A 23713-nucleotide genomic window follows, 5' to 3' on the forward strand; every position below is an offset into this window, starting at 1 on the left:
TTTTATAAATTGATGAAAAAAAATATCTTCAATTCGTTCAATCAACTATAAAGACTGCCTGCAAAAAAACTCGTCTATAAAGACTCCATTTAGTTCGCCCATAAAATCTGCCTTCAGTTCTTCTATAAAGACAAAATTCATCTCGTATATAAAACTTCCTTCAGATTGTCTATAACGACTTCGTTCAGCTTCTCAATAGAGATTCTCTATATAATCTCCTCTATGCAGATTTCATTTTCTTTTTTACTGAAATCTGTTTTCTTTATTTTCATTTCAGATGATCTGGAGAATAGAATTAGGTGTCCTTTTGACACTGATTTGTCAAGCGTTGAGCATAAAAGTTTCCACCACTGGTTATCACATATTACACAATGAACATGGCGTTGATGCATTTGCCCAACATAGATATCCTTCGGCACCAGGATTTCCGGCATCAGCTTTTGCACTGCCATTAGTGAGGTAAGTTCTCATAGTTTTTTCCAGAAATTTAGTTCTCACAACTCTTTAATATTCCTTCCAGTAATGCCGTACCAACTGGTTTTGCTCCAACCTCTCCGGCACCCGTAAATCCTTTTGTCACGCTGTCCACACATGGTCCATATGGTCCACAATTTCCCCAACCCGGAAGAGCACAATGTGCCGCACCGCCGCCAGTTTGTGAAAAGTCAACATATCGTACTTTGGATGGGTCCTGTAATCATTTGGAACGTCCTCAATTGGGTATGGCCAATACACGTTATGGACGTCTACTGTCGCCACGTTATGGCGATGGTATCAGTTCTCCCACAGCCTCTGTTACGGGGCAAGAGTTGCCCAGTGCTCGTTTGGTGTCTTTGGTAATCTTTGGAGAAATGGATGTGCCCGATCCAGAATTTACATTGATCAACATGCAATGGGGTCAGATTATGACACACGATATGTCTATGCAGGCTGGTGGTACTCAGTCCAGTAAGTATTCATATAATTAATATTTTATAGACTTAAATTAAGATATTAATTTGATTTGTTTTACAGAAAAACATCCCACACGTTGTTGTACGGATGATGGTCGCTTGGTGGGTCTGGACACTGCACACAAAACTTGTTTCGCCATTATTGTACCCGAACACGATCCCGTGTACTCTCAAGTTGGTACGGAATGCTTAAATTTTGTACGTACCCTGACCGATTTGGATGCACGTTGTCCCGACTATCGTGGTGGTCCCGCCGAACAGTTGACCACCGTCACCTCTTACATGGATTTATCGTTGGTCTATGGCAATTCCATACAACAAAATAGTCAAATTCGTGCCTTCCAAGGTGGTCGTATGATTGTTGAACGTCGTAATGGAGCAGATTGGCTGCCATCTTCACGTAATGTAACCGGAGATTGTGATGCCATTGACCCAACTGAAGTATGCTACACAGCTGGTGATATTCGTGTTAATCAAAATCCTGGATTGACTATTTTACATACAATCTTGTTGAGAGAACATAATCGTATTGCTGGTGAATTGGCTAAACTTAATCCACACTTTGATGATCGTACGCTGTTCCAGGAGGCTCGTAAAATTAATATTGCTCAATATCAACATATCAGTTATTATGAATGGTTACCTATCTTTTTGGGTGCTGAAAATATGCTTAAGAATCGTTTAATCTATAAAGTTCCTGAAAAGGCGCCAGTGAATGATTTTGATCCAAGCATTGATCCATCGGTGATTAATTCACATGCCACAGCTGCTTTCCGGTATTTCCATTCACAAATCGAAGGAAGATTAGAGTAAGTATGGGGTGGTATTTTAAGAATTTGACTGTCAATAGGGACTCCCTTCAACTCGTTTATAAAAACTGCCTTCAACACGTCTATAGAGCCTCCCCTAAGTTCGTCTATAGAGATTCCCTTCAGCTCGTCTATAGAGACTCCCTTCAATTCGTCTATAAAGACTACCTTTAGCTTATTTATAGAGACTACCTTCAACTCGTCTGTATAGATTCTCTTCAGCTCGTCTATAAAGACTCCCCTCAGCTCATTCATAAAGACTCCCTTCAGCTCGTCCATAAAGACTCCCTTAATCTCATATATAAAAAGTCTCCCTTCAGGCCTTCTAGAGAAACTCCCTTCAACTCGTATATAAAGACTCCCCTCAGTCCTTCTAGAGAAACTCGCGTGTCTAAAATAAGTCGAAACTCCACCAGCTCGTCTATAAATGCTTCCTTCAGCTCGTCTATAAAGACTCCCTGCAGCTCGTCTATAAAGATTCGCTTCAGCTAGTCTATAAAAACTCAGATGGCCTTCTCCTTCCTTCAGCCCGTCTGAAATAAGTCTAAATTTAATCCAGGATGTCTGCAGACACTCCCTTCAGCTCGTCTAAAAATACTCCATACATCTCATCTATAAAGACTCCCTCTAACTCCTCTACAAAGAATCTCTCCATCTCGTCTATAAAGACACGTAAGTCTATACAAACTCCTCCATAGAACTTTCATTTGTCGACCTCTTGAGGTCTTCGTTTGGTCTTGAAAATACAATAAAAAACTATCCGTAGAACACCTGTATCATTCGCGAATGTCCGCTTCAATAAAGTGGTGGGAAAATCCGCCAACTGTACTGTAATTGTTTAACCAGTCATTAGATTTCCCTATTATGACATCCCGTTTTTTAATTTATTTCCCAAAAACACTAACGATTTTCTAATTAAATGAATGTTCGCCGCTATGTTTGACCCTGCTAATCTTGTTATTCTGTCTCTTTGTGTCTTTACATATTTCGTGCAGTTTATTATCGGAATTGAGATCAGTTTTGGGCTCATTGCGACTAAGTGACTGGTTCAATCGTCCCGGCATCATAGAAGTTGGCGACAACTTTGATTCACTAACACGTGGACACTCAACACAGCCAGAAGAATTAACCGACATTAACTTCGACAGAGAGGTAAGTCAACTGAATGTTTTCATAGCCGTGATTTATTTCTGTTGGAATTGTCATTACTCCGACACCACCACCCTTTACTAAAATGTTATTTATGGTTGTTTATGTTTGTTATTTTTTCCCGTTGCAGATTAAACACTTCTTATTCAGACGTAATATGCCATTTGGCAGCGATTTGAGAGCTATTGATATTCAACGTAATCGTGACCATGGTTTGGCCTCCTACAATGACTTTAGACAATTCTGTGGCCTGCGAAGAGCTGAGAGTTGGGAGGATTATGCTGACCTAATTGATCGTGCGGTATGATTAAAAACAGAACACATATTTTGAAAAACAAAAGCATGAACAAATTTGAATGCAATACCATTTCCTTTCATTTTCTATTTTATAGATCATTGAAAAACTGAAAACATTGTATCCCAGCCACGAAGATGTTGAAATAACCGTAGGTGGTTCATTGGAATCTCATGTAGCTGGCGCATTGGCTGGTCCCACATTCTTGTGTATACTCACTGAACAATTCTATCGTACACGTGTTGGTGATCGTTTCTTCTTTGAGAATGGTGAAAAATATGTTGGTTTTACTCCAGGTAAGTTGGAAACGAAGGATGGGTAAAATATGAAAAACTCAAGCAGACTTTATGGCCTCCATTTAGCTATACTTTACCCTTCCTTTTCGTCTATGAAACCTCCCTTCTGCTTGTCTATAAAGAGTCTATTCTGTTCGTCTATAAAGACTCCCTTTCAGCTCGTCTATAAAGACTCCTTTTCAGCTCGTCTATCAAGACTTCCTTTCAACTCGACTATAAAGACTCCCTTTCAGGTCGTCTATAAAGACTCCATTTCAGCTTGTTTATAAAGACTCCCTTTCAGCTCGTCTATAAAGACTCCCTTTTAGCTCGTCTATAAAGACTCCCTTTCAGCTCGTCTATAAAGACTCCCTTTCAGCTCGTCTATAAAGACTCCCTTTCAGCTCGTCTATAAAGACTCCCTTTCAGCTCGTCTATAAAGACTCCCTTTCAGCTCGTCTATAAAGACTCCCTTTCAGCTCGTCTATAAAGACTGCCTTCACAACTTCTATAGAGGCTCCCCTCAGGTTCTATACAGACCCAAAAACTAAGAAAAAACAACACCCTCAGTTTATCTATAAATTCCTAATGATGTTCTTCTCGTTTTTCCAGATCAATTGGCTGAAATTCGCAAAGCTAGTATGGCTCGTCTACTGTGTGACAATGCCAATAATATTCAGTCTATGCAACAGAAGGCTTTCCTATTGGTTTCACCAAGGTAAGTTCAATGTAGATTGCTTCTTAATATAAATATAAAATAAATAAAAATATATATTTTTTATATTTACTACCATGTTAATAATATATAATAAATAATATTTTATATTGTTTTTTCTCAACAGCAATCCCGTTGTGCCATGTTCGAATATACCGCAAGTCGATTTGACCAAATGGATTGACAAGAAACCCCACTATGGCAAATAAAAACTGCAACACCAACACCACTAACAAATTGTATTTATTTTTTAATATTCCTTAATTAAAAGGGTGATTTTGCCTTCTATCTAAAATGAAATTGTTATTAAAATATATTTTTATACTTATCCCACTTATCTAAATGATGTTTCGAAAGTATTATGAAAACAAAATCATACCGTTACTGTATTGTTTTTTTATATTTCATTCTACATAGCTGCAATTGTAAATATTAATTTAAATACACTTTATATTAATTGTACAAATATATTATCAATAGTTTTTCTTCTTATAAACGAATTAAATAAATAAATATATTTTTATACTCATAATATTGGCTTTGTGTTTGTTTATTAAAATAGTTTCAAAAAGAGATTATTATAGTCTTTGGAATGTCCATTAATATCCCACGAATGATTTCCTTCAAAATTTACTATTTTTTAGTAAAAATATAGCTTAAAAATGTACGGTTATTTCTTTAAAATATTCTTTAAAAACTCATGAATATCTACTTAAAATATTCAAAGTCGAATATGAACCTTCAAATAGTCATAAAAATGCAGAAGTATTTTCCTTGAAGTATATTAAAAATCCAAAATCCTTACAATATTCTTTAAGAATCCAAAACAATTTTCTTTAAAATATCCTTTAAAAATCCACGAATATTTTCCACAATTCACGTATTTTTTTAATGTTTTTAAAAAATATTTTTTCTAAACATATTCGTAAAGATATGCTTCCCTTAAAATAAACTCTAAAAATCCACGTTCAGTGGCCTTGAATTCCATGTTTATAGGCCTTGGAATGTTCCCCAAAGATATAGAAGTCACCCCTAGTTTTACCGGCATAAGTGGTGTTCTGAGTTTCTGGAACTGGTTGACGCCCTCGAAGATTTCCATTGGGTACAAATCCCTGTCTTCATTTTATTTTCAGTCGTATTTGGGCTATCATCAGGGTGGGTTGTCTTTTTGATCTTCGTTCGTTATTTCCTAAATGACGATGGCTCAAATCAAATCGGGAAGTCTTTCACTACACCATCTGGATCGTTCATTGTGAACTTCTGGGTGAATTTAAAATTTGTCTTGATTATAAAAATTGTCCCTTATTCTGCTTCTGTCCCGTTGGGCAAACAAATTGCAGACATTTATCGATAGTTCTCCTTGATTTGAGGAGTAGCTTCGATCTGTCATGAGAGAATCATTCCAGAAGTAAGCCGAAATAATTACTTGACTATACCGGAATGACCTACATTCCTCAATTTGTTTTGATGAGAATATCAGTCTCCCACTACAGGCATATCATTGAACCACTTCTCCAAAAACTGCTGAAAATCCTTTAATTCGCAGCTACCCAAATGAATTTCATAACCTTCAGCTGGTATATAGAGATACCATTCAGCTCGTTTATAGATATACCCTTCAGCTCGTCTATAGAGACTTCCTTCAGTTCGTTTATAGATACTCCATTCAGATCGTCTGTAGAGACTCCCTTCAGCTCGTCTATAGAGAATGCCTGTTTCAGCACTTCTAAAAAGAGAATACCAGTTTCAGCTCGTTTATAGAGATCCACTGGTTAAGCTCGTTTATAGAGACTCCTACTCCAGCTCTTATATAGAGACAGCTCTTATATAGAGACTCTCTTCTATAGAGATTCCCTTCACCTCGCCGCCAGTAACAGCTTTTCAAATATTATTTTGTGTTAGCAATTGTTGACCTCAATAAAAGGTTATGTTTTCTTGGCCGTATTTACACCTAAAAAATAACGCATAGCCACTTGATTATAAAAACATAAAATATTGGTCTTGAGTATTTCATATATATAATTTTTTCTTAACAATATGTAGATATCATCCTTGGAAAGGGAATTTAAAACTCGATTTTTAAAAAATCCATTCGACTAATAATGCATACGAACAAAAATTATATATCTCGTTTTCATAGTTCATAACCGTGAATCATTCATTACTTTGAACTCGTTCATTATCGGAATGACACAACTCTATTGTGTGTGAGGAAAACATCTGATTGGACATGTTGATGTCAGTTTGTTTGCTTGTTTGTGTGTGTGAATGTGTTGCGTTTGTTTTGCCAAAAAGCGGTGCATACGGCGGATGAATCTTTGCAAAATATTTTTGAAACGCGTTAAAATCGAGCAATAATTGAATTTCTGAATCGAAAGATAAACGTTAACGGAACATAATGTCGTCGGGTGTAAAATGTCGTAATTGTGGTTCCACCGATATCGAAGAAGATAATGCACGTGGTGATCGAGGTAATGTTTATTAATGAATATCTCTGTTGGGAATGGGTTGTTTCATTTGTTTATATTTTCAATTACAGTTTGTACAAATTGCGGTTCGGTTCTTGAGGATTCTTTGATTGTATCGGAAATACAATTTGAAGAGGTAGGCCATGGTTCGTCGGCTATTGGTCAATTTGTATCGGCTGAATCTTCAGGTGGTGCCACCAACTATGGCTATGGTAAATTCCAAGTTGGCAGCGGCACCGAATCGCGTGAAGTGACACTGAAGAAAGCCAAACGGGAAATAACGCATTTGTGTCAACAGTTACAGTTGACACAGCATTACATCGATACGGCTTTGAATTTCTTTAAGATGGCTTTAATGCGTCATTTAACCCGCGGTCGTAAGAGTACTCACATATATGCTGCGTGTGTCTATATAACTTGTCGCACTGAAGGAACATCACGTAAGTAATGATCGTATAAGTGGAGGCAAGAGTTTGTGTTAATAAATTATCCCTAGAAAGGTTAGTTATTTCAATTTATTTTCTTTGTGTTTCAGATTTATTGATTGATATAAGTGATGTACAGCAAATATGTTCCTATGAACTCGGTAGAACCTACTTAAAATTATCAAATGCTTTGTGCATTAATATTCCATCAGTTGGTAAGTGAAAAAAGTCCATATAATTTAACTTATTGAGTTAAAGGCTAGAAAGTATTATGGATTTGAATATGAAGACGGGATTCTGAACCTTTCTTTTTGCTAATCAGTTGTATTGGTCCAAATTGTTATCGGTCTGAATATTTAATTATCCTTACGCCTTGATTTGTCCGATTTGATTCAATCTTGAGACCAATCCGACCTCCTCTTCTAATACCTCCCACAAAGCGTCAAAATTAAAAAAATGTAAATTTATTTTGAAAATGTCGTTAATTGACTTTCCTGACCAGAAATGACCAGCAATTTCCTGAATTTATATTATAAAATTCGGTATTAAAATACCGAATATTTTTAACAAGTCTATTTTTTTTTTAATTTTCAATTTTGTTTTTTTTTCTAAAACTAATTTCATGGTTGTTATATTCAAGACAATGTAATAATTTTGTAAGGCAACTCCTCCTCTTCTAATACATTCCACAAAGCGTCCAAATTAAAAAAATGTAAATTTATTTTGAACGCATGAAGTATCCGATTTTATCCATTGATTGTATACCGTAACTTTTTAATCGAATCCATATTATATTCGAAGAAATGGTTGTAAGGCAACTCATCCTATTGCCTGGAGAGTAAAAATATAAAATATAAGTCCACGTTTTGATATAGCCACCTTTATAATCGATATTATTAAGGTAAAAAAATGTATTCGCAATATATTTTCAATATAAGTTCACGTTTTGATATAGCCGATATTATTAAGGCTGAAAATTCTCAATATAGGTCAGTTGTTTGACATGGCCGCCATATAAATGTCCAATCGCATTACAGGTATATAAATCGTTCTAGGCACATTTTTTTTTAATTTCAGAGGGGTTGCAATATAGCATTTCATGTTTCGCTTATTAGGTATTTTTGAAAATTTTAGTCGCATTATCCTTTCAAATTTGTATATTTGTATACCCTTCACCACACTGTGATACAGGGTATTATGTCTTTGTGCATATGATTGTAAGACACAAAAAGACTCGAGATAGACCCATGGTTCCTTTTGAGAATATGCATAGAATCACTTCCTAAGTCGATTTATGCATGTCGGTCTGTCCGTCCGTCCATGTATTTCTGTGAACAAAGTACAGGCCGCATTTATGATCCGATTTGGATGAAATTTGCCACATGTCACTTATTGAAATTGGATAAAATCGGTTCAGATTTCTGTTTTACACGGTAGATTGGTTCCAGAAGAAGCCGTGTAAAAAAAGACATTGATCTTATACATAAAGGGAATTCCCCTAAATTAGTGTTATTCACATTTGCTTTGACCATTAAAAATTGTTTGTAAGCTCTAAAGGGGAATTCACTTAAATCTTTAAGCTAGTGTTCGCAAACTATCGATACTATCGATGGTTTCAGACTTTTTTCTTTCATAAATACTTTTTTGTGATATGAACATACTTCGCAATTTGACATACAATTTCAAATCGTCCTAAATGGAATAAAATCGTCTAAAAAAATTAAAATATTCAATTTTCAAACCGTGTTATATCAAAACCGTGTACAAAAAGACAGTGTAAAAACATACTTAGGTGTAGTTCCCATATATAGTTTCGTCCGATTTTATGTAAATGAAGCATCATATTGCCAATATTCGTCCGATTGAGACAATATTATGCACAAAGTACTGAATTAGGTTTAGTTTGATATATGCCAAGTTTTGTTGAGATCGGTTCAGATTTAGATATAACTCTCATATACAGTTTCGTACGATTTTATGTAAATGAAAATTTGGACAGAGTACTGAAATAGGTCCAGATTGATGTATGCGAAGTTTTGTTAAAATCGGTTGAGATTTAGATTTATCTCCTATATATAGTTTCGTCCGATTTTATGTAAATGGAGCACCTTATTACCAATATTGGTCCGATTGGGACAACATTTTGCACAGAGTACTGAATTAGGTTTAGATTGATATATGGCAAGTTTTGTTGAAATCGGTTGAGATTTAGATATAGCTCCCATATATAGTTTCGTCCGATTTTATGTAAATGAAGCACCATACTGCCAATATTGGTCCGATTAAGACAAAATTTCGCATAGAGTACTGAATTAGGTCCGATTTTATGTAAATGAAGCACCATACTGCCAATATTAGTCCGATTGAGACAACATTTTTCACGAAGTACTGAATTAGGTCCAGATTGATGTATGCGAAGTTTTGTTGAAATCGGTTGAGATTTAAAAAATAGCTCCCATATATATTTTCGTCCGATTTTATGTAAATATTGGTCCGATTGAGACAAAATTTTGCATATCGTATTGAAGTTACTACAGGTTGGTTACCGAATCATTGACAATAGCAAAATGCCCTCCGCCTTACTTCATTGTGTTTGGTACGTTTGGCTGCAGAAGCCTTTGCACGTCTGCCTCAGCAATTTCCACCTTGGAATATCTCACATCATCAACGACGTCCCTTCTTGACTAGAGGGTAAGGTGTTGATGACAGTGACATTAGCAATCTCCTCCCCGTTCGTCATTGAGGTTTATGCCGGCTGGACTGCTCGTTGGCTTAGTCGGAAACTGCCGTACTCCTTAATGAGGCAGAATTGGAATTTACTTGTTATACCCTTCACCATAAGGTGGTGTGTATTTAAAATTTGTCTTTCCATTTGCAACATCTCGAAATATTCACCGATGACCCCATCGATTTACGTATGTCCGTCTGTGGAAATATTAATATTGACCCAAATTTCAGGGTAGCTCTCATATAAATCTACCCCCAAAATTCGGCATTTGGTATAAGATTTTGCTGAAGCGTGTATGCTTTAAAAATTACATTGAGTCATTCGTTTAGGAATTCATACTTACATTTTCCCATAAACGAAAAAAAATTCTACATTTTTATTTAAAAATTTCTAAAAATTATGTATGTATTTATTTAATGATTTTGTTTAGGAGATTATAATAATTAAATTCATTGTATGTATGGGGGTGAAACATACTTATTTAAAAAAATATATTGGAAATATTTTTTGTATACATAGTTCAGTACAATAAGAAAGACATGGAGGCACTAAAAACTAAACTGGAAATAAGAAACATAACAAATAAACTTAGGATAAATAAGAATATAAGAAAACAACGTATATGTAAATATATTATATTAGGATAACGTGACGAACAATATATGTATATTTGCGAGGAAATGTCTAGGATAGAAAAAAAACAAAGCAAAAAACCACTACTATAAATGCAATAATATTTGGAATCAAAATCTACTAATAACCCAAAAAAATCTTTATAAAATGCAGTGTATATTATGGGTTTTACCTACTAAAATGGTTATAATAATCCTGGGAATTACAAGGTTAATTATATTGTTTATTTTTGTTTTTAATGAAGTACCTTTCGTTCGCTTGTGTATCATACGTTTTTTTTCTTCCTTTTCATTCCATGTATGGGTTTTGGCATAAATATTTGCTTTCTTTTTCGTTTTTGTAATTTTTTGTTTCGAGTTTCAATAAAATGTTTTAATGGTTTTTTGTTTTCAACTTGTTTTTTTAGGTTTTGTTAACTGGTCAAATATTCTATATTCAAGGATAATTCTACATTATTCTTTTTTTATTAACGTAATATCATAACTTTTTTCTTTGCTTTTTTTTAATGAAAAATGACTTTGTTGTTTTCTTTTCTTTTATAATAATAATAAATTTAAATATGTATATTTATATTATATATTTTGTATATATGTATGTACCAATTTCTTTTTGTATATATATAGTATATATGTATATATTTTTTTCATAGAAGTTATATTTTTTTGTTTTTCTAATTTTTCATCTAATTATTTTTAAAGATCCCAGTTTTTAGAGTTTTCCAATATTTTTTTTTAATTTTTGTTTTGTATATTTTTTTCTCTTGGTAATTTCTTTGTAATTGATTGCCTTTTTGTGTATGTATGTGTGTCTAATATATACCCTACACCACATATTTTGTTGTTTGGATTTATCTGCAGCCGGCAAGCCCGCCTTTAGACGGTGTGCATTAAATACGTAACAATGCAGAATTATTTATAAAAAAGTATGTTCTAACGGCAAATATCAGTTAAGATATGATGTATACTCTTGCCAGAATAAACAGGAAGTGAAAATTTGCCAAATGATTGATTAACATCTATTAGCGCCAGAATCATTTTAAGAAGAAGTTAGTATATAAATTGGCCGGTTACAGAGTTAATATTTAAATTGCTTTGTGTTTTCACACTGGTGGAATTATTGATCAGATGTTTTATTTGTAATTGATCGAGACTTGCAATGATTTTCTAAAATATCAATTAGTAGACGTACAGACTTCCTTCTGCTTAACAATTTGCTTAACATTTGAACGCTGCCTCCAGGGGTCTCTCATCTCGCTTATCAAAACTGGCTTCGGAAAGTATATTAAGAAGCCATTACTGTAGTATTACATAGAGTTTCAAATTATTTTAGGTTTTGTAGAAAGAGGAATCCCCACTTGTTCAATATGAATTTGAATTCCGCCTATTATGACTTTACTAGGGTTCTTTATAATGATTGTGATTACGGAACGTATATTAAGACTACTTTCAACGTGGTCGTATTACAAAGTCTTTCTACTGCCCCTAAAGCATAGATTTTTGACGTCATTTTTTAGTCGTACTTAAATGCCACCTTCTGCTCATCGAGAATAACTTCCTCCTGCTCTCCCAAAAATAATATTTTTTTAGTGGACAGTTGTTCTTATTCATATCAATAAGAACCTATTTTTATTCGTACTTAAAAGTCATCTTCTGCTCATCGGGAAGGACTTCATCTTGCTCCTCATATAGGTCATTGTTGTAAAATATTCGATGTCACTATAGATCCCTTCTGAGACATATTCGTGGTGTAATCGTTTTTAAAAAGTTTCCTCTGGTTGTCTTTATAAGTCTCGTTTAGATGGACTTTGTGAAATCTTTCTATAGGCAGTATCTAATGAATTTCTCCTGGTTTTTGATACATAGGTCTGCTGGACCCCAATGAAGTCATAAAGACTCCATTTCGCTCGTCTATAAAGACTCCCTTTCGCTCGTCTATAAAGACTCCCTTTCGCTCGTCTATAAAGACTCCCTTTCGCTCGTCTATAAAGACTCCCTTTCGCTTGTCTATAAAGACTCCCTTTCGCTCGTCTATAAAGACTCCCTTTCGCTCGTCTATAAAGACTCCCTTTCGCTCGCCTATAAAGGCTCACTTATCTCGTCTATAAAGACTCACCTCAGGTCGTATATAAAGTCAGCCCGTCAACTTGCCTACAAGGAATTTTTTCAGCTTCCTTCAGCTGGTGAATAAAAACTTAAAAGGATTCTTTAAGCTCTTCTGTAAAGAGTATATAACTCGACTTCCTTTATATTTCCTATAGACTCCCTTTAAATTAGTTTTTAGAACCTTCTAAAGACTTCCTCCAGCTCATATTTTAAAACATCCCATAGATTACTTATGGACTCCCCCCTTGGGTCGTTTATAAAGCTCATGTTTCAGGTCGTCTGTAATGGTTGACTTGTGGTCTTTAATATTTTAATATTCCCTGCAGGTAGCCAATAAGACGTAAATTATTTCATCAACTTTAAAGGTTGTCATTTTGACCTTATACTCGTTATTAGATGGCCTTATGCTCGTCTAAGAAGATGGATCTTGTAAGCTCGTCTTTATTCTGTATCCTGTTCTATATTCTGATCTTTTATAATTCCTTAAGATTCTCCAATTTTTTTCCATCTATTCACTGGCTGCTCTTCTCAAAATATTCCCTAACTGATCCTCTGTAAATGCTACCACCAATTCGTTTACAAATATTGATCTTTAAATAATGTTGAAAATTGTAACAAAAAATGTGTAGATATGGTGTGGTGGTGTAGGTTCTAATAATAATCGACATTGGCCGACTTTTTGTATTCTTTCTTCAATATTCTTTAAAATAGTTTTTTATTGCAACTGTATTGTTGTTGTGGTTGTATATAAATTTTATATATTTATAAATGTCTTTTTTGTTGTTGTTCATTTTTTTTTTATGAGTAAAAGGGTGTGAGAAATAATGCAATATGAAATTATGATTTATTATCTTTTTTCGATAAAAATTGTTTTTAGTGGTGTCTTGTTTTTCTTCTTTTTTCATTTTTTGGAATATTGCTTAAGTATTTCATAATAGTATTTATATCAGTTTTCGATTTTTTATTATATTAATAGGTTTTGGATGTTTAACAGACTTTAATGTTCCCTTCATGTTTCCATTTCTGTTGCTGAAATCTTGTTTTCTATGTTTGTTCTCTATGAATGTGTGTTTGTCTGTGTGGGGGGTGGTGTTTGTGTGTATGAGAAAGTTCTTGTGTGTTTTTATTAATTTGTCCTGCATTATTTGAATTACTTTGTTGTTTTATTTTTTTGTTTGTTTTTATTTTAGAATATAGTTTTGTTTTTATTTCAAATATTATTATTATTATCCAAAAGTAAGAGTTATATGTATGTATATATAAACTAAATCTGTATATATATATATATATATATGACTATCATGATTTTTGTTATATAATTTATAACTATATAATTGTATGTATGTTTCTAATGAGAGAAATAGAGTGAAGTAGTGAGTGATTAAGGGTTATAATGAAAGAGATAGAAAAAACCATTGTTACAATGTTTGTTATGTTGTTGTTGTTTTTGTTTGTTTTCATATATAAGTGTATAAATTTAATAGTTGATTTTGTGTCTTTTCTTCTTCGTCTTCTGCCACTGTTTGAACAATTTGTTGTAGTTCATCATCATCTATAATAATATATTCCTAATTTGATGAAGTACCACCTCCATCTGTACTAGAACATGCTCCTAATAAGTCATCACAATTTGCTGATAGTTCACTAGAATTACGATTACTGCGACTTTGATGTGTTGGGCCACCATTAGAGGTGGCGGCATTATTTGTGGTTGCCAATAGACCACCGCTACCGCCCATACCACAACCAGCTTCCAATTCACCAATAGGACTGGCACACATCGATTGCATTGGTGAGGGTACTGCTGTCGGTCCATAAAATATTAATTCGGGTATTTGACCACCTTGTACACCGGTACCATTTGTACTTTCCGATGATGACTGGAACTGGAACGTAACATTACCCATACACACTTCGGACATACCTTCTTGACCGAAAAACGACAACTCAATACCGTCTAAAATAACCGATGCTGTGTAATAACATTCCGGTTCAATTTGTATGGGATTTTCAAAGAATACATGGAAGGTATTTGAGGAACCATCGGAAAAGAATTTTGTATCATTTTCGGCTAAGGTACGACCCAAACGTTTCAATTCGATTTTAACATTATATGTTGCAGCACCAGTCGACGAGCCATACAAACCGAAACCGACAATGAAGATTCTGAAAAGAATTAGAATGGGAAGATATTAGAGTTTTTGTTGAGGCAATTATTTTAAAAATAATTATTTTGAATGCCTATATTGACACCTTCTTGGTGGTCCCTCTGTTCCATAATGACCACTCTCGGCTCGTCTATAAATACTCCGTTAGCAATTCTATAAAGACTCCCACCGCTCGTCTATAAAGACCCACTTCAGTTCGTCTATAAAGACTCTTCAGTTAGTCTATAAAGACATGCTTCAGCTCGTCTACAAAAACTCCCTTCAGCTCGTCTATAAAGGCTCCCTTTCGCTCATCTATAAAGACTCCCTATCTCTCGTCTATGAAGACTGTCTTTACCTCGCCTGTAAACAGTTCTATAAAGACTCCTTTCAGCTCTTCTGTAAACACTCCCTTCAGATCGTCTATAAAGACTCCCTTTCGTTTGTCTATAAAAACTTCCTTCAGCTCGTCTACAAAGACTCCCTTTCGCTCGTATATAAAGACTCGCTTCCGCTCTTCGAAAAATAATAAATTTATCTCCTCTTAAAGACCCCCTTCTGCTCCTCTATAAAGACTCCTTAGTTCGTCTATAAAGACTCTCTTTCGTTTGTCTATAAAAACTCCCTTCAGCTCGTCTATAAAGACTCCCTTTCGCTCGTATAAAAGGGCTCCCTTTTGCTCGTCTATAAAGACTTCCTTCATCTCTTCTAAAAATACTCTCTTCTGCTTGTCTATAAAGACTCCCTTCTGCTCGTCTGTAAAAATTCCCTTCAAATCGTCTACTAGGATTACTTGCCGCTCGTAAGAAGACTATCTTTCGCTCGTCTATGAAGACTCCTATGAGATCATTTATAGGGACTTCCTTCTCTATTTTTCGTTCGTCTATAAAGAATTCCCATTTCTCCCTTCCACTATAAAGATTTCCTTTCGGTCATTCATAAAACACTACCCTTAGCTCGCTCTAAAATGTGCCTTTCCGATTTATTTCTAGTTCTAGTATTTTCCTATTTGAATATCTTTTGTCTTCACTACTCACCTTCGATCCACCGAAAATTGTATACTATCACAACGGCCACGATAACGCCACTGATTCGAACGATATGCACACGATTGAAAACGATGACAAACCTGTGTCTTGAGACCAGCCCGTGGCTTGGTGGGGAAATTTAACGACGGTTTGACCTTCGCGGTAAAATGTAAAAACATATCGATCGTCTCCTGTGATGTTAAAATGCCCGTCTGTGCAACACCATTGGCAAACTCGTCCAATGACATGGTGGGAATGCGTATTAAATGCAATGCTTGACCCAAAACTTTACGCATATTTTGTGGCGTCGCATCAATTGACATTTTCTGGCAACAATTTTGAGCCCAATTCAGGCCGGCCTCAAAGAGATGGATCTCTTTGCAGTTGAGCGTTTCGCGCCATAAAATCGATTCGAAAGTCTTGAGATCAATATCAACAAAATCCTCAGATTTTATGGCCATCTCGGCCTGAGCATCGATTACTTCCCAGCAACGTTGCATCAGTTCGGGCTCTTCGAAAAGACGTGATTGACTGAGAAGTAGACAGGCGTTTTTTGCCGTTAACTTAACTTCTAAATAGTTGACACAGGCTCGGGCCAAATGGGGTACAATGTACTTTTTGGCTGCATACAGTGTGGCTAAAATATTATCAGGTTCCAATTGTATTTCATCGCAATATAAATATCTGTAACAGAATTATTATTTGAGAATTATTTTTTGTTTTTCATTTTAAATAAAGAAGATTTCAAACCTACCTTAACAGGGTAAGAAAGGCCGATGGTTCTACATCAGGCACTTTAATTTCGTTTTTATTTTCGGCCAAGCCACCATAAAACATTGCATAGAATACTGAACTGCCAGTGGCCAATATGTATTTGTGAGCTGGTATCGTTTGGACAGTATCTGAAAATACAAAAAAAAATTGCAAAAGTGTTACACTTGTGACTTTCACAACTTTTAATTAACAACAACTTACCAAAATCTCCGCCCACCACAAATCTAACATCCGACATTAACTCATTATTAAACATGGCCGCATTTCGCTCCAGTACTGTGGCCTTGGTTGCCTGCCAATTGGGATCGGCCGTATCATTCGAATTTGAGGCTCCCAAATTGGCATAGGACAAACTGCTGGAGCTAACACCGTTGGGACACACATATGAACCACTGCCGTTTGTGGCGGCGCCCATTGCTGATCCCGTGGAACTTGATGGCAGACAAAATGACGAGGGACTAATGGCACCCGGCGAGGCCAAGGGTGATGAGGGTGCACTTATCGGTTGTGTTATTTGTATATTATTTTCCCCAGACGATGATGCTGATGAGGCAGAAGCAGCCGCTGAGCCACTACTGCTGCTAACATTTCGTTCATTTCCGCCAGCTGTGGCCACACCACCGCCACCAATGGCTGCTGTTGAGGCCGATCCGCTGCCACTACCACCACGTGTTGATTGTTGTGGTTGTTGGTGTTGTTGTTGCTGATGCTGCTGCTGATGGCCTGAATTATTATGTGGTGGGGAGAGCAGCATACCATTGCCATTATTTAAAGTTTCCACTATTGGTGGACATCCATCCATTCATTCAATCCAACGTGAGTGATGTGATGATATATTGAAGATGACGATGAGACGAGAAGGAGGGGAGCAAAAAATAAAAGAGAAAAGAAGAAAATTTGTTTAATGGTTTGTCAGGCCAGAAACTTGTGGTCCATAATTTATGCTTTGTTTATATTTAAAGTTTGTGCGTGCGTGTGTACACAATGTGTTCGAACGTTTGTGTGTATTTAGTGGAAATATTAAAATAATGCATTTAGTGTTGTTGTTTTTAGTTCGCTGTCGCTGCCGGCCACAAGTCAGTCTGCCTGTCTAGTTTTCCCCGCTTCAAATGTATCTGTGTTTCAACATGACCTTCAATTACAATCATTATCATATTTATTTTTATATGTAGTATAATACATAATTGTACATATTTACATAGTATATGTATGTAGAGTGTTTGTTTGTCCGGTTATCTATAAAACGCCACACACATTCACCGACATATACATACAAACTTTGCCATCAGAAGTGTGTCAAGCTGCGCTATATTTATTTCATTATTGCAAAATTTCTACATTGAATAAAAATAAAGGTCTTAGGTGAACTGTTGATGCATTAAATTAATGAATGGGTGCCACCTATCAGAGAATTATCGTAGCAGACCCTCTATAACACAGGAAAATGAATTAAACAACTGGACAACTTGAAGAGATGTTTATAAGAGCAATGGAAGGAGTCATTACAAAGACCACCATAAAGCGAGCTGAAAAAGGGAATCCGCCTGAAGGAAGTATTTTTAGGGAATATTAATGTAGGGTTTATAGATGAGCTGAAGAAAGTTTTCACAGACAAATTGGTCTATTGATGAAATGAAAGAGGGGGGGTTTTAATACATGCTCAATGGAGTCTTTATAAACGAAAATAATTATTTGTATACGACATAGAAATGTAGATAAATTGAAGAATGGATTTATAGACTACAAGAAGGGAGTCTTAACTAATTTATTGGTGAGTAAACGTGTAGAAGCCTATATAGGGGTGATTTTTATAGATATTGGAGAGAGTATTTATAGAAAAGCTTAAGTGGTTTCGATAGACGACAATAAGGGAGTCTTTGCTGAATAGAGAAACGACTTGGTGGCAAGCAGAATATTCTATTTATAGATTAATTAAAATTAGTATGCAGTATAATATAACAGATCACCGATTGCTTATCAGCCTTCAGTTATTTCATTCCCTTTGGAATTGCTCTGCCTTAGAACCCAGAATAATTGCTTTCGAATACCTGTTATCGAAATATATTGTCATGGTTCCCAAGTTTATATTTCAAAGATCTGTAGTCTGTTTTATGTTGGACTGTATGTTTCTATTGGATGCTCTAAGATAATCTGCATGATTCCACGTTTAGGCATTAGCACCTTATAACGAAAATTTGTCTCCTCATTATACGCTATACAACAATGTTGTCAGGGTATTATAGCTTTGTGCAGCCCCAAGAGTTTGTAACGCCTTTCGGTATATCAATCATATCTCGACTAGCTGTGTGTCCGTCCGTCCGTCTGTCTATTATAATCTGTAAACACGATGTTTTTTGCATGAAGGATGGGTTCTGGCCAATGAAGACTCCTATTGTTTTTGGTAAAGATCGGTTTTTATTATTTTTGTCTGCTTTTCTGCTGGCTCCAGAGTCCGCAATAATGGCCCAAACATCGGGAATTTTTACATGAAGAAGGGGATAACCGAATACAATGTAATTTCATATTTCAATTGGCAAATTTTAGTGTTATCGTTTCATCTTTAGGCCTTATGAATTTTTTTTTTTTTTTGAATTTTTTGTATTTACGATATATATTTGTTTTATTCGGTTCCGTTTATCATTACCAACACGATTTTACATTTTTAGCCACACATTCTAATATTCTTCACTGAAGTATGTTGTATTTCCAATTGGCGTTGTTAACGTCGTTCAATATAAATGTTATTATTTCTATGGTGGAGGATATTTAAAGCTCAACGCCTTGTTATGTTCCAACTGAGGTCTCTTAAGAACAGGTCGAACATCCTCTCAAATGTTGTCCATTTTTGTGGAAAGTTAATAATCTTGGTTCATAGCTCTGTCGAACATCTTTGGAATTCAGGGTTACAGATGTTCCAGTTAACCGATTTTAGTCACAAAACAACAACTGAAAAAAATTGTTTTCCTCTCTCCAATGTCTATGTAAAAATATAATTGGTACTGAATAATGGCTTCAATTTTAATCCACAGTCTAGAGGAACCACATTATTTACTTATATTTTTGAAATTGATTTTTCTTCTCTGAAATATTTTTTTTTTAATTTGTCTAGCAAAATCATCAGCATAGTGGGATGCTAATATGATTTTATTTAAATTTAAAAAAGTGGATTGCAAATTTTGACTTCAAACTAAATTCGAATTTGGGCTATATAAAAACAAAAATAAAATTAGGTTTTTATATCGCAAATTATATCAAACACAATTTTATATCAGGCTTAAGAGTCCTTTCTCCAATCTCTATGTAAGAAAATGGCTTTAATTTTAATCAACAACTCAGATAGTAGTCTAGAAGAACCAGATTATTAAAATATATTTTTGAAATTAATTACAATTGGTTCTTTGAAATATTTTGTTGAATTTGTCTAGCAAAACCATCAGCATAGTGAGATGCAAATATAAACTAAATTCGAATCTGGGCTATATAAAAACAAAAATAAAATTAGGTTTTTATATCGCAAATCATATCAAACGCAGTTTTGGGAGTCGGGCTACTTGTATCCAGATTACGGAGTTTTATCCGAAAATATATTATATTCTCTAAGTGACTTATAAGATGGGGATAGTACTTTTCAAAGTTGAATTAAATTGGGAATTGTACACCAGCAAAATTGTCCGATTCATAGGCTCCGTCAAAGACTTCACAGACCTGTTTTACTATACCGAATTTAATGCATTATTCCATTTTATATCTTCCTCTATGTGAGGAGTAGAAGAAACTTCAATTTCATTTTTTAATTTTTTCACATTTCACATCTTTTCTTTGAAAAATTACAAAAAACAATAACAATAGCGGCCCGAGCTGTTGTTCTTCACAAAAATATAAAATTTCACTAAACTTTAAGTTTTGTTTGTTCGCTTGCTATGCTAACAAAATGTGTTTTCTTCAAAAAATACAGGCAGTGCACTAGAATTCCCGAAAAAACATTTATTTGTTGTTTTTGTATTTTTAAATTCAATATGAACATGTGTTTCACATCATCATCATCTTCGAAAAAATTGGGACAGGTGGTAAAGACACTACAACGTTCAATTAAAGGAGTAACCAAAAAACACAACACACGAAATATTTTACTGATAATAATCGATTTTTTAGGGACCCGCGTCCCAGCACGCGTCGCATACCTCTAGGCATTTCTTTGAAATAAATTTAAATTGTTTTCCCCTCTTATTGGAAACACTCGTTTTTATTTTATTAAAGACTAAATTAAAGAAATGAAAAAGAACCAAGACAACGAGAAGATGGAGAAGAAGAAGAACGTCGTAATCCTTTTGTCATGTTCTTTTTCTAAACTGCTACTACTTCTCAAATGACTGATGATGAGTTTTTTGTAATGTCAAAATTTTGTTTGTTGGCACAGGCTGGAACGCAGGCAAACCTTCAAACTTTGTAAACTGACTGACTGTTATGGCAAAATTTGAGACACACACATACAATGTCACTCATATCACATGCTTGCCTGGCTGGGCTGCACATGCACCCATGAAGAGGGGGCATTAGACTGTCTTGTCTGTCTTACGAATGTCGTAATAGGCATACAATTTACAATTCTATTTTTTTTCAAAGACATATTAGTTTTCAGCGCAATTTGTGCACACAACAAACACATACTTTTTTAACTAATCGTTTATTTTTTTAGCTTTTCTTCTTCTTCCATTTGTAATTGTTTTGTTTTATTATCGTCAAACAATTGTGTGCTTGGCCTTTTTGGGGTGTTTGGCTAGTCGTGCACTCCACACCACAACAAAGCTTTTGTTTAAAGTTTATTATAATTATTTTTATTCATTTATTATTATTTAAATATTATTATTATTTATATATTATTATATTTATTTATTATTATTTTTTTTTATTTTTATTTACCTATTGCATCCAATATATCTATGAAACGATATAAAACCATGACATTTTCTTAAATGTGTGTAGTTATAACAACAACAATATTTATAATATAATTTTTTTATAAACAATAAATAGCAACTGCAACAAGAACAATATTTTTTATAACAGATTTTTGTTTTGTCGTTTTTTGTTGTTAAGACACGAAATGAGAACACGCACAGTTTTGTTGTTGTTTTTATTTTGTAATTTTGTTTTGGTTGCTTTGTTTTTTTTTATTTTGCTATAATTCTTTTTGCCGTTTTCAAAACTTTTTATAGTAGAATTTTTGTCGACTGTTTGGTGGCGGCACCAAGTTCCCAATGAATAATCGTCGGGGTGATGATGAAGGCACAATACGGCGGCACAGACACAGAATACGACGACGTCGAACAACAATACTGACGATGATAATGATTATTATGACGACGATGATGATGTTGTTGCCAATGATACCGCGAGACTGCTGCTGCAACTGTTTTTAGCGCGTGCCATCACTTCAACCGACGACCAACAACACCTCAATAATATTGAGTCTCAAAACGAAAAAATATAAAAACACCAACAAAAGCGAGAACAAAATGAGAAGACGAAGAAAGAAAAAACTGCACACACAATTCAGAATTTTGTTCACTGCTGCAAGACGACTGATGGGGAACAGGGCCCGCCATCGACTTGTCCAAAGTGTGTCTGCTGGCCTCCCCTCATGCATAAACCATCACGAACAGCACTACACATGTTATTCTTGGGCCACACTAAATTTGGATTTGGTTGGAGATAAAGCGCCAGAAATGGGGAGGAAGGAAGGAAGAGGTCGTTGGTTGATTGGAGATTGGCATATACGACGAACAACAAACGAAAAAATACGCGCTGCGGCTGTTTTTTTACAACTACGAAGTGTGAAGTATTATTGGTGGTACAAAAATAACCGCATTAAACAAAATTATATGTAGTAAGAAGAAAAGCCAGAAATCGCCGAAAATAAAGCACGACAAAGACATCCAAACGACAGACAGACGACGACGACTAGGACACAATTGTGTTGTGTACGTCTTTTATGAAATCAAAATTTTAACTAAGAATAGGGAAGAAAGAACTTTTCTTCTGGCTGATGGCGACGTTGCCGCACACTTCTTTTTTATTTTTGGTCTATAAAGGAAGCAAAACACAAATACGAAGCAGCAGTAGCAGAACAAAATAACAGAAAGATGGAGGGAGGTAGGGTGGTTTTTTTTCTTCCGGACACCAGTAGTTCACATAACACACACCCGGACAGAAAAGGCGCAAACAATAAAAATAAAGAAAACTGAAAGAAAAAAACAAATAGCTTCGTCGTCATCGTTTCTGGTGCTGCAAACTTTAAAAGGTGCCGTCGTCGTCTCCGTCTCCTTGCCTACACATCCCGTTCCGTTTTACCTTACCAAACAAACAAACTGCCTTCCTTTCCATTACACACGACTTCCACTTCTGTCTTCCACTTCTTGTGTAGCCTACCCTACCTCTACTTTTGCCACACACACCATGTAACAGAACAAATAATATGTCTAGATTTGTGGCAGGCAATGCATTTATCTTTTCCACTGATTTTTGTTTGTTCGAGTTTCTACCGTTTAACATTCAACACCACCGAGCGCACCGACCGACCCGTCCCCTCTTTTTTGGTTCTTGAGCGAAAAAGATTAAAAATTAAAATCTCCATATCTATATATGTTATGTTGTATGAATGCCTGTATGTGTGTCTTTGTGTAGCATGTGACCAAAATAAACTTTTTTTAATGTGGCATCTCATAACTTATGTAGCACCACCAGACATTAGCAACGACAGCTGTGCCATTATTTTGTTGGCGTTGTTGTTCTTGTTTTTCGTGTGCAGTGTCCGATTTTTATTTTTCATTTGAAAATGTCAAAAATAATATTTTTGAAAAGTCTTAAGATGGGAATAAGGTGGACACGAAGTTTTTAGACACTGCAGCGCCAAGAAAAATTATTTGTTGGAAAGGGAACAAATTCTGACAAGGGCCGACTATATGATTGCCTACATTGTATAAAGAATAGATGAATGTGAAATTGAATAGGTTGAGGATTTGTTAGGTTCAGATCAGGTGAAACATTTATGTTGGGGGTTTCTAGTTAAATTTGAACCGAGGTGAACTAATTTGAACGGAGATATTTTTAGGATATATCGTTTAAGATTTATCAACCTTTACTAATTCTCATGTTCCAAATTATTTTCAAAATATACATAAAATAATGGCCGACAGATAGTCCTGGAGAAAA

At 35.0% G+C, this 23713-nt stretch overlaps 3 protein-coding genes and 1 long non-coding RNA gene across 4 annotated transcripts in view; 3 read left to right on the forward strand and 1 right to left on the reverse strand.

The window, feature by feature from the left end:
• Positions 1-266: 266 nt before the first annotated feature.
• On the forward strand, positions 267-4408 carry LOC133326863 (peroxidase). The gene is made up of 8 exons (XM_061535471.1): positions 267-459; positions 521-948; positions 1015-1762; positions 2758-2914; positions 3042-3212; positions 3304-3502; positions 4094-4199; positions 4324-4408. Exons 1-8 carry the CDS (start codon positions 278-280, stop codon positions 4403-4405), a joined length of 2073 nt encoding a protein of 690 aa, XP_061391455.1. The 5' UTR covers positions 267-277; the 3' UTR covers positions 4406-4408.
• A 2144-nt stretch (positions 4409-6552) lies between these two features.
• Positions 6553-23713, forward strand: part of LOC133326866 (transcription factor IIIB 90 kDa subunit) — a 95225-nt gene continuing 78064 nt past the window's right edge. Inside the window, exons 1-3 of the mRNA XM_061535475.1 lie at positions 6553-6667; positions 6736-7104; positions 7200-7304. Coding sequence (XP_061391459.1) covers positions 6595-6667; positions 6736-7104; positions 7200-7304 — 547 coding nt within the window. The 5' untranslated portion in view covers positions 6553-6594. The remainder of the gene's footprint in view (positions 6668-6735; positions 7105-7199; positions 7305-23713) is intronic.
• On the forward strand, positions 13988-14192 carry LOC133326867 (uncharacterized). The gene is made up of 2 exons (XR_009754208.1): positions 13988-14060; positions 14094-14192. It is a non-coding gene; the product is annotated as an uncharacterized LOC133326867 (long non-coding RNA).
• Positions 14209-17174, reverse strand: LOC133326864 (BTB/POZ domain-containing protein 6-B; the record flags this gene model as incomplete). The annotated part of the gene is made up of 5 exons (XM_061535472.1): positions 14209-14217; positions 14268-14718; positions 15737-16411; positions 16482-16629; positions 16703-17174. Coding segments are annotated over 5 exons (1755 nt in total), but the record flags the coding sequence as incomplete, so codon positions are not given.

This window comes from Musca vetustissima, unplaced genomic scaffold (assembly GCF_032173495.1).
Source record: "Musca vetustissima isolate MV318-11 ecotype Yass unplaced genomic scaffold, APGP_CSIRO_Mvet_v1 utg5675, whole genome shotgun sequence".
Classification (NCBI taxonomy): Eukaryota; Metazoa; Arthropoda; class Insecta; order Diptera; family Muscidae; genus Musca; species Musca vetustissima.

What these genes read in the sequence shown, in the direction of transcription:
- LOC133326863 (XM_061535471.1), top strand. Translation starts at nt 278, where the DNA reads ATGATCTGGAGAATAGAATTAGGTGTCCTTTTGACACTGATTTGTCAA. An exon ending in GGCTGGTGGTACTCAGTCCA is followed by an intron (nt 949 to 1,014) that starts GTAAGTATTCAT and finishes TTTGTTTTACAG; the next exon opens with AAAAACATCCCACACGTTGT. An exon ending in CAAATCGAAGGAAGATTAGA is followed by an intron (nt 1,763 to 2,757) that starts GTAAGTATGGGG and finishes TATTTCGTGCAG; the next exon opens with TTTATTATCGGAATTGAGAT.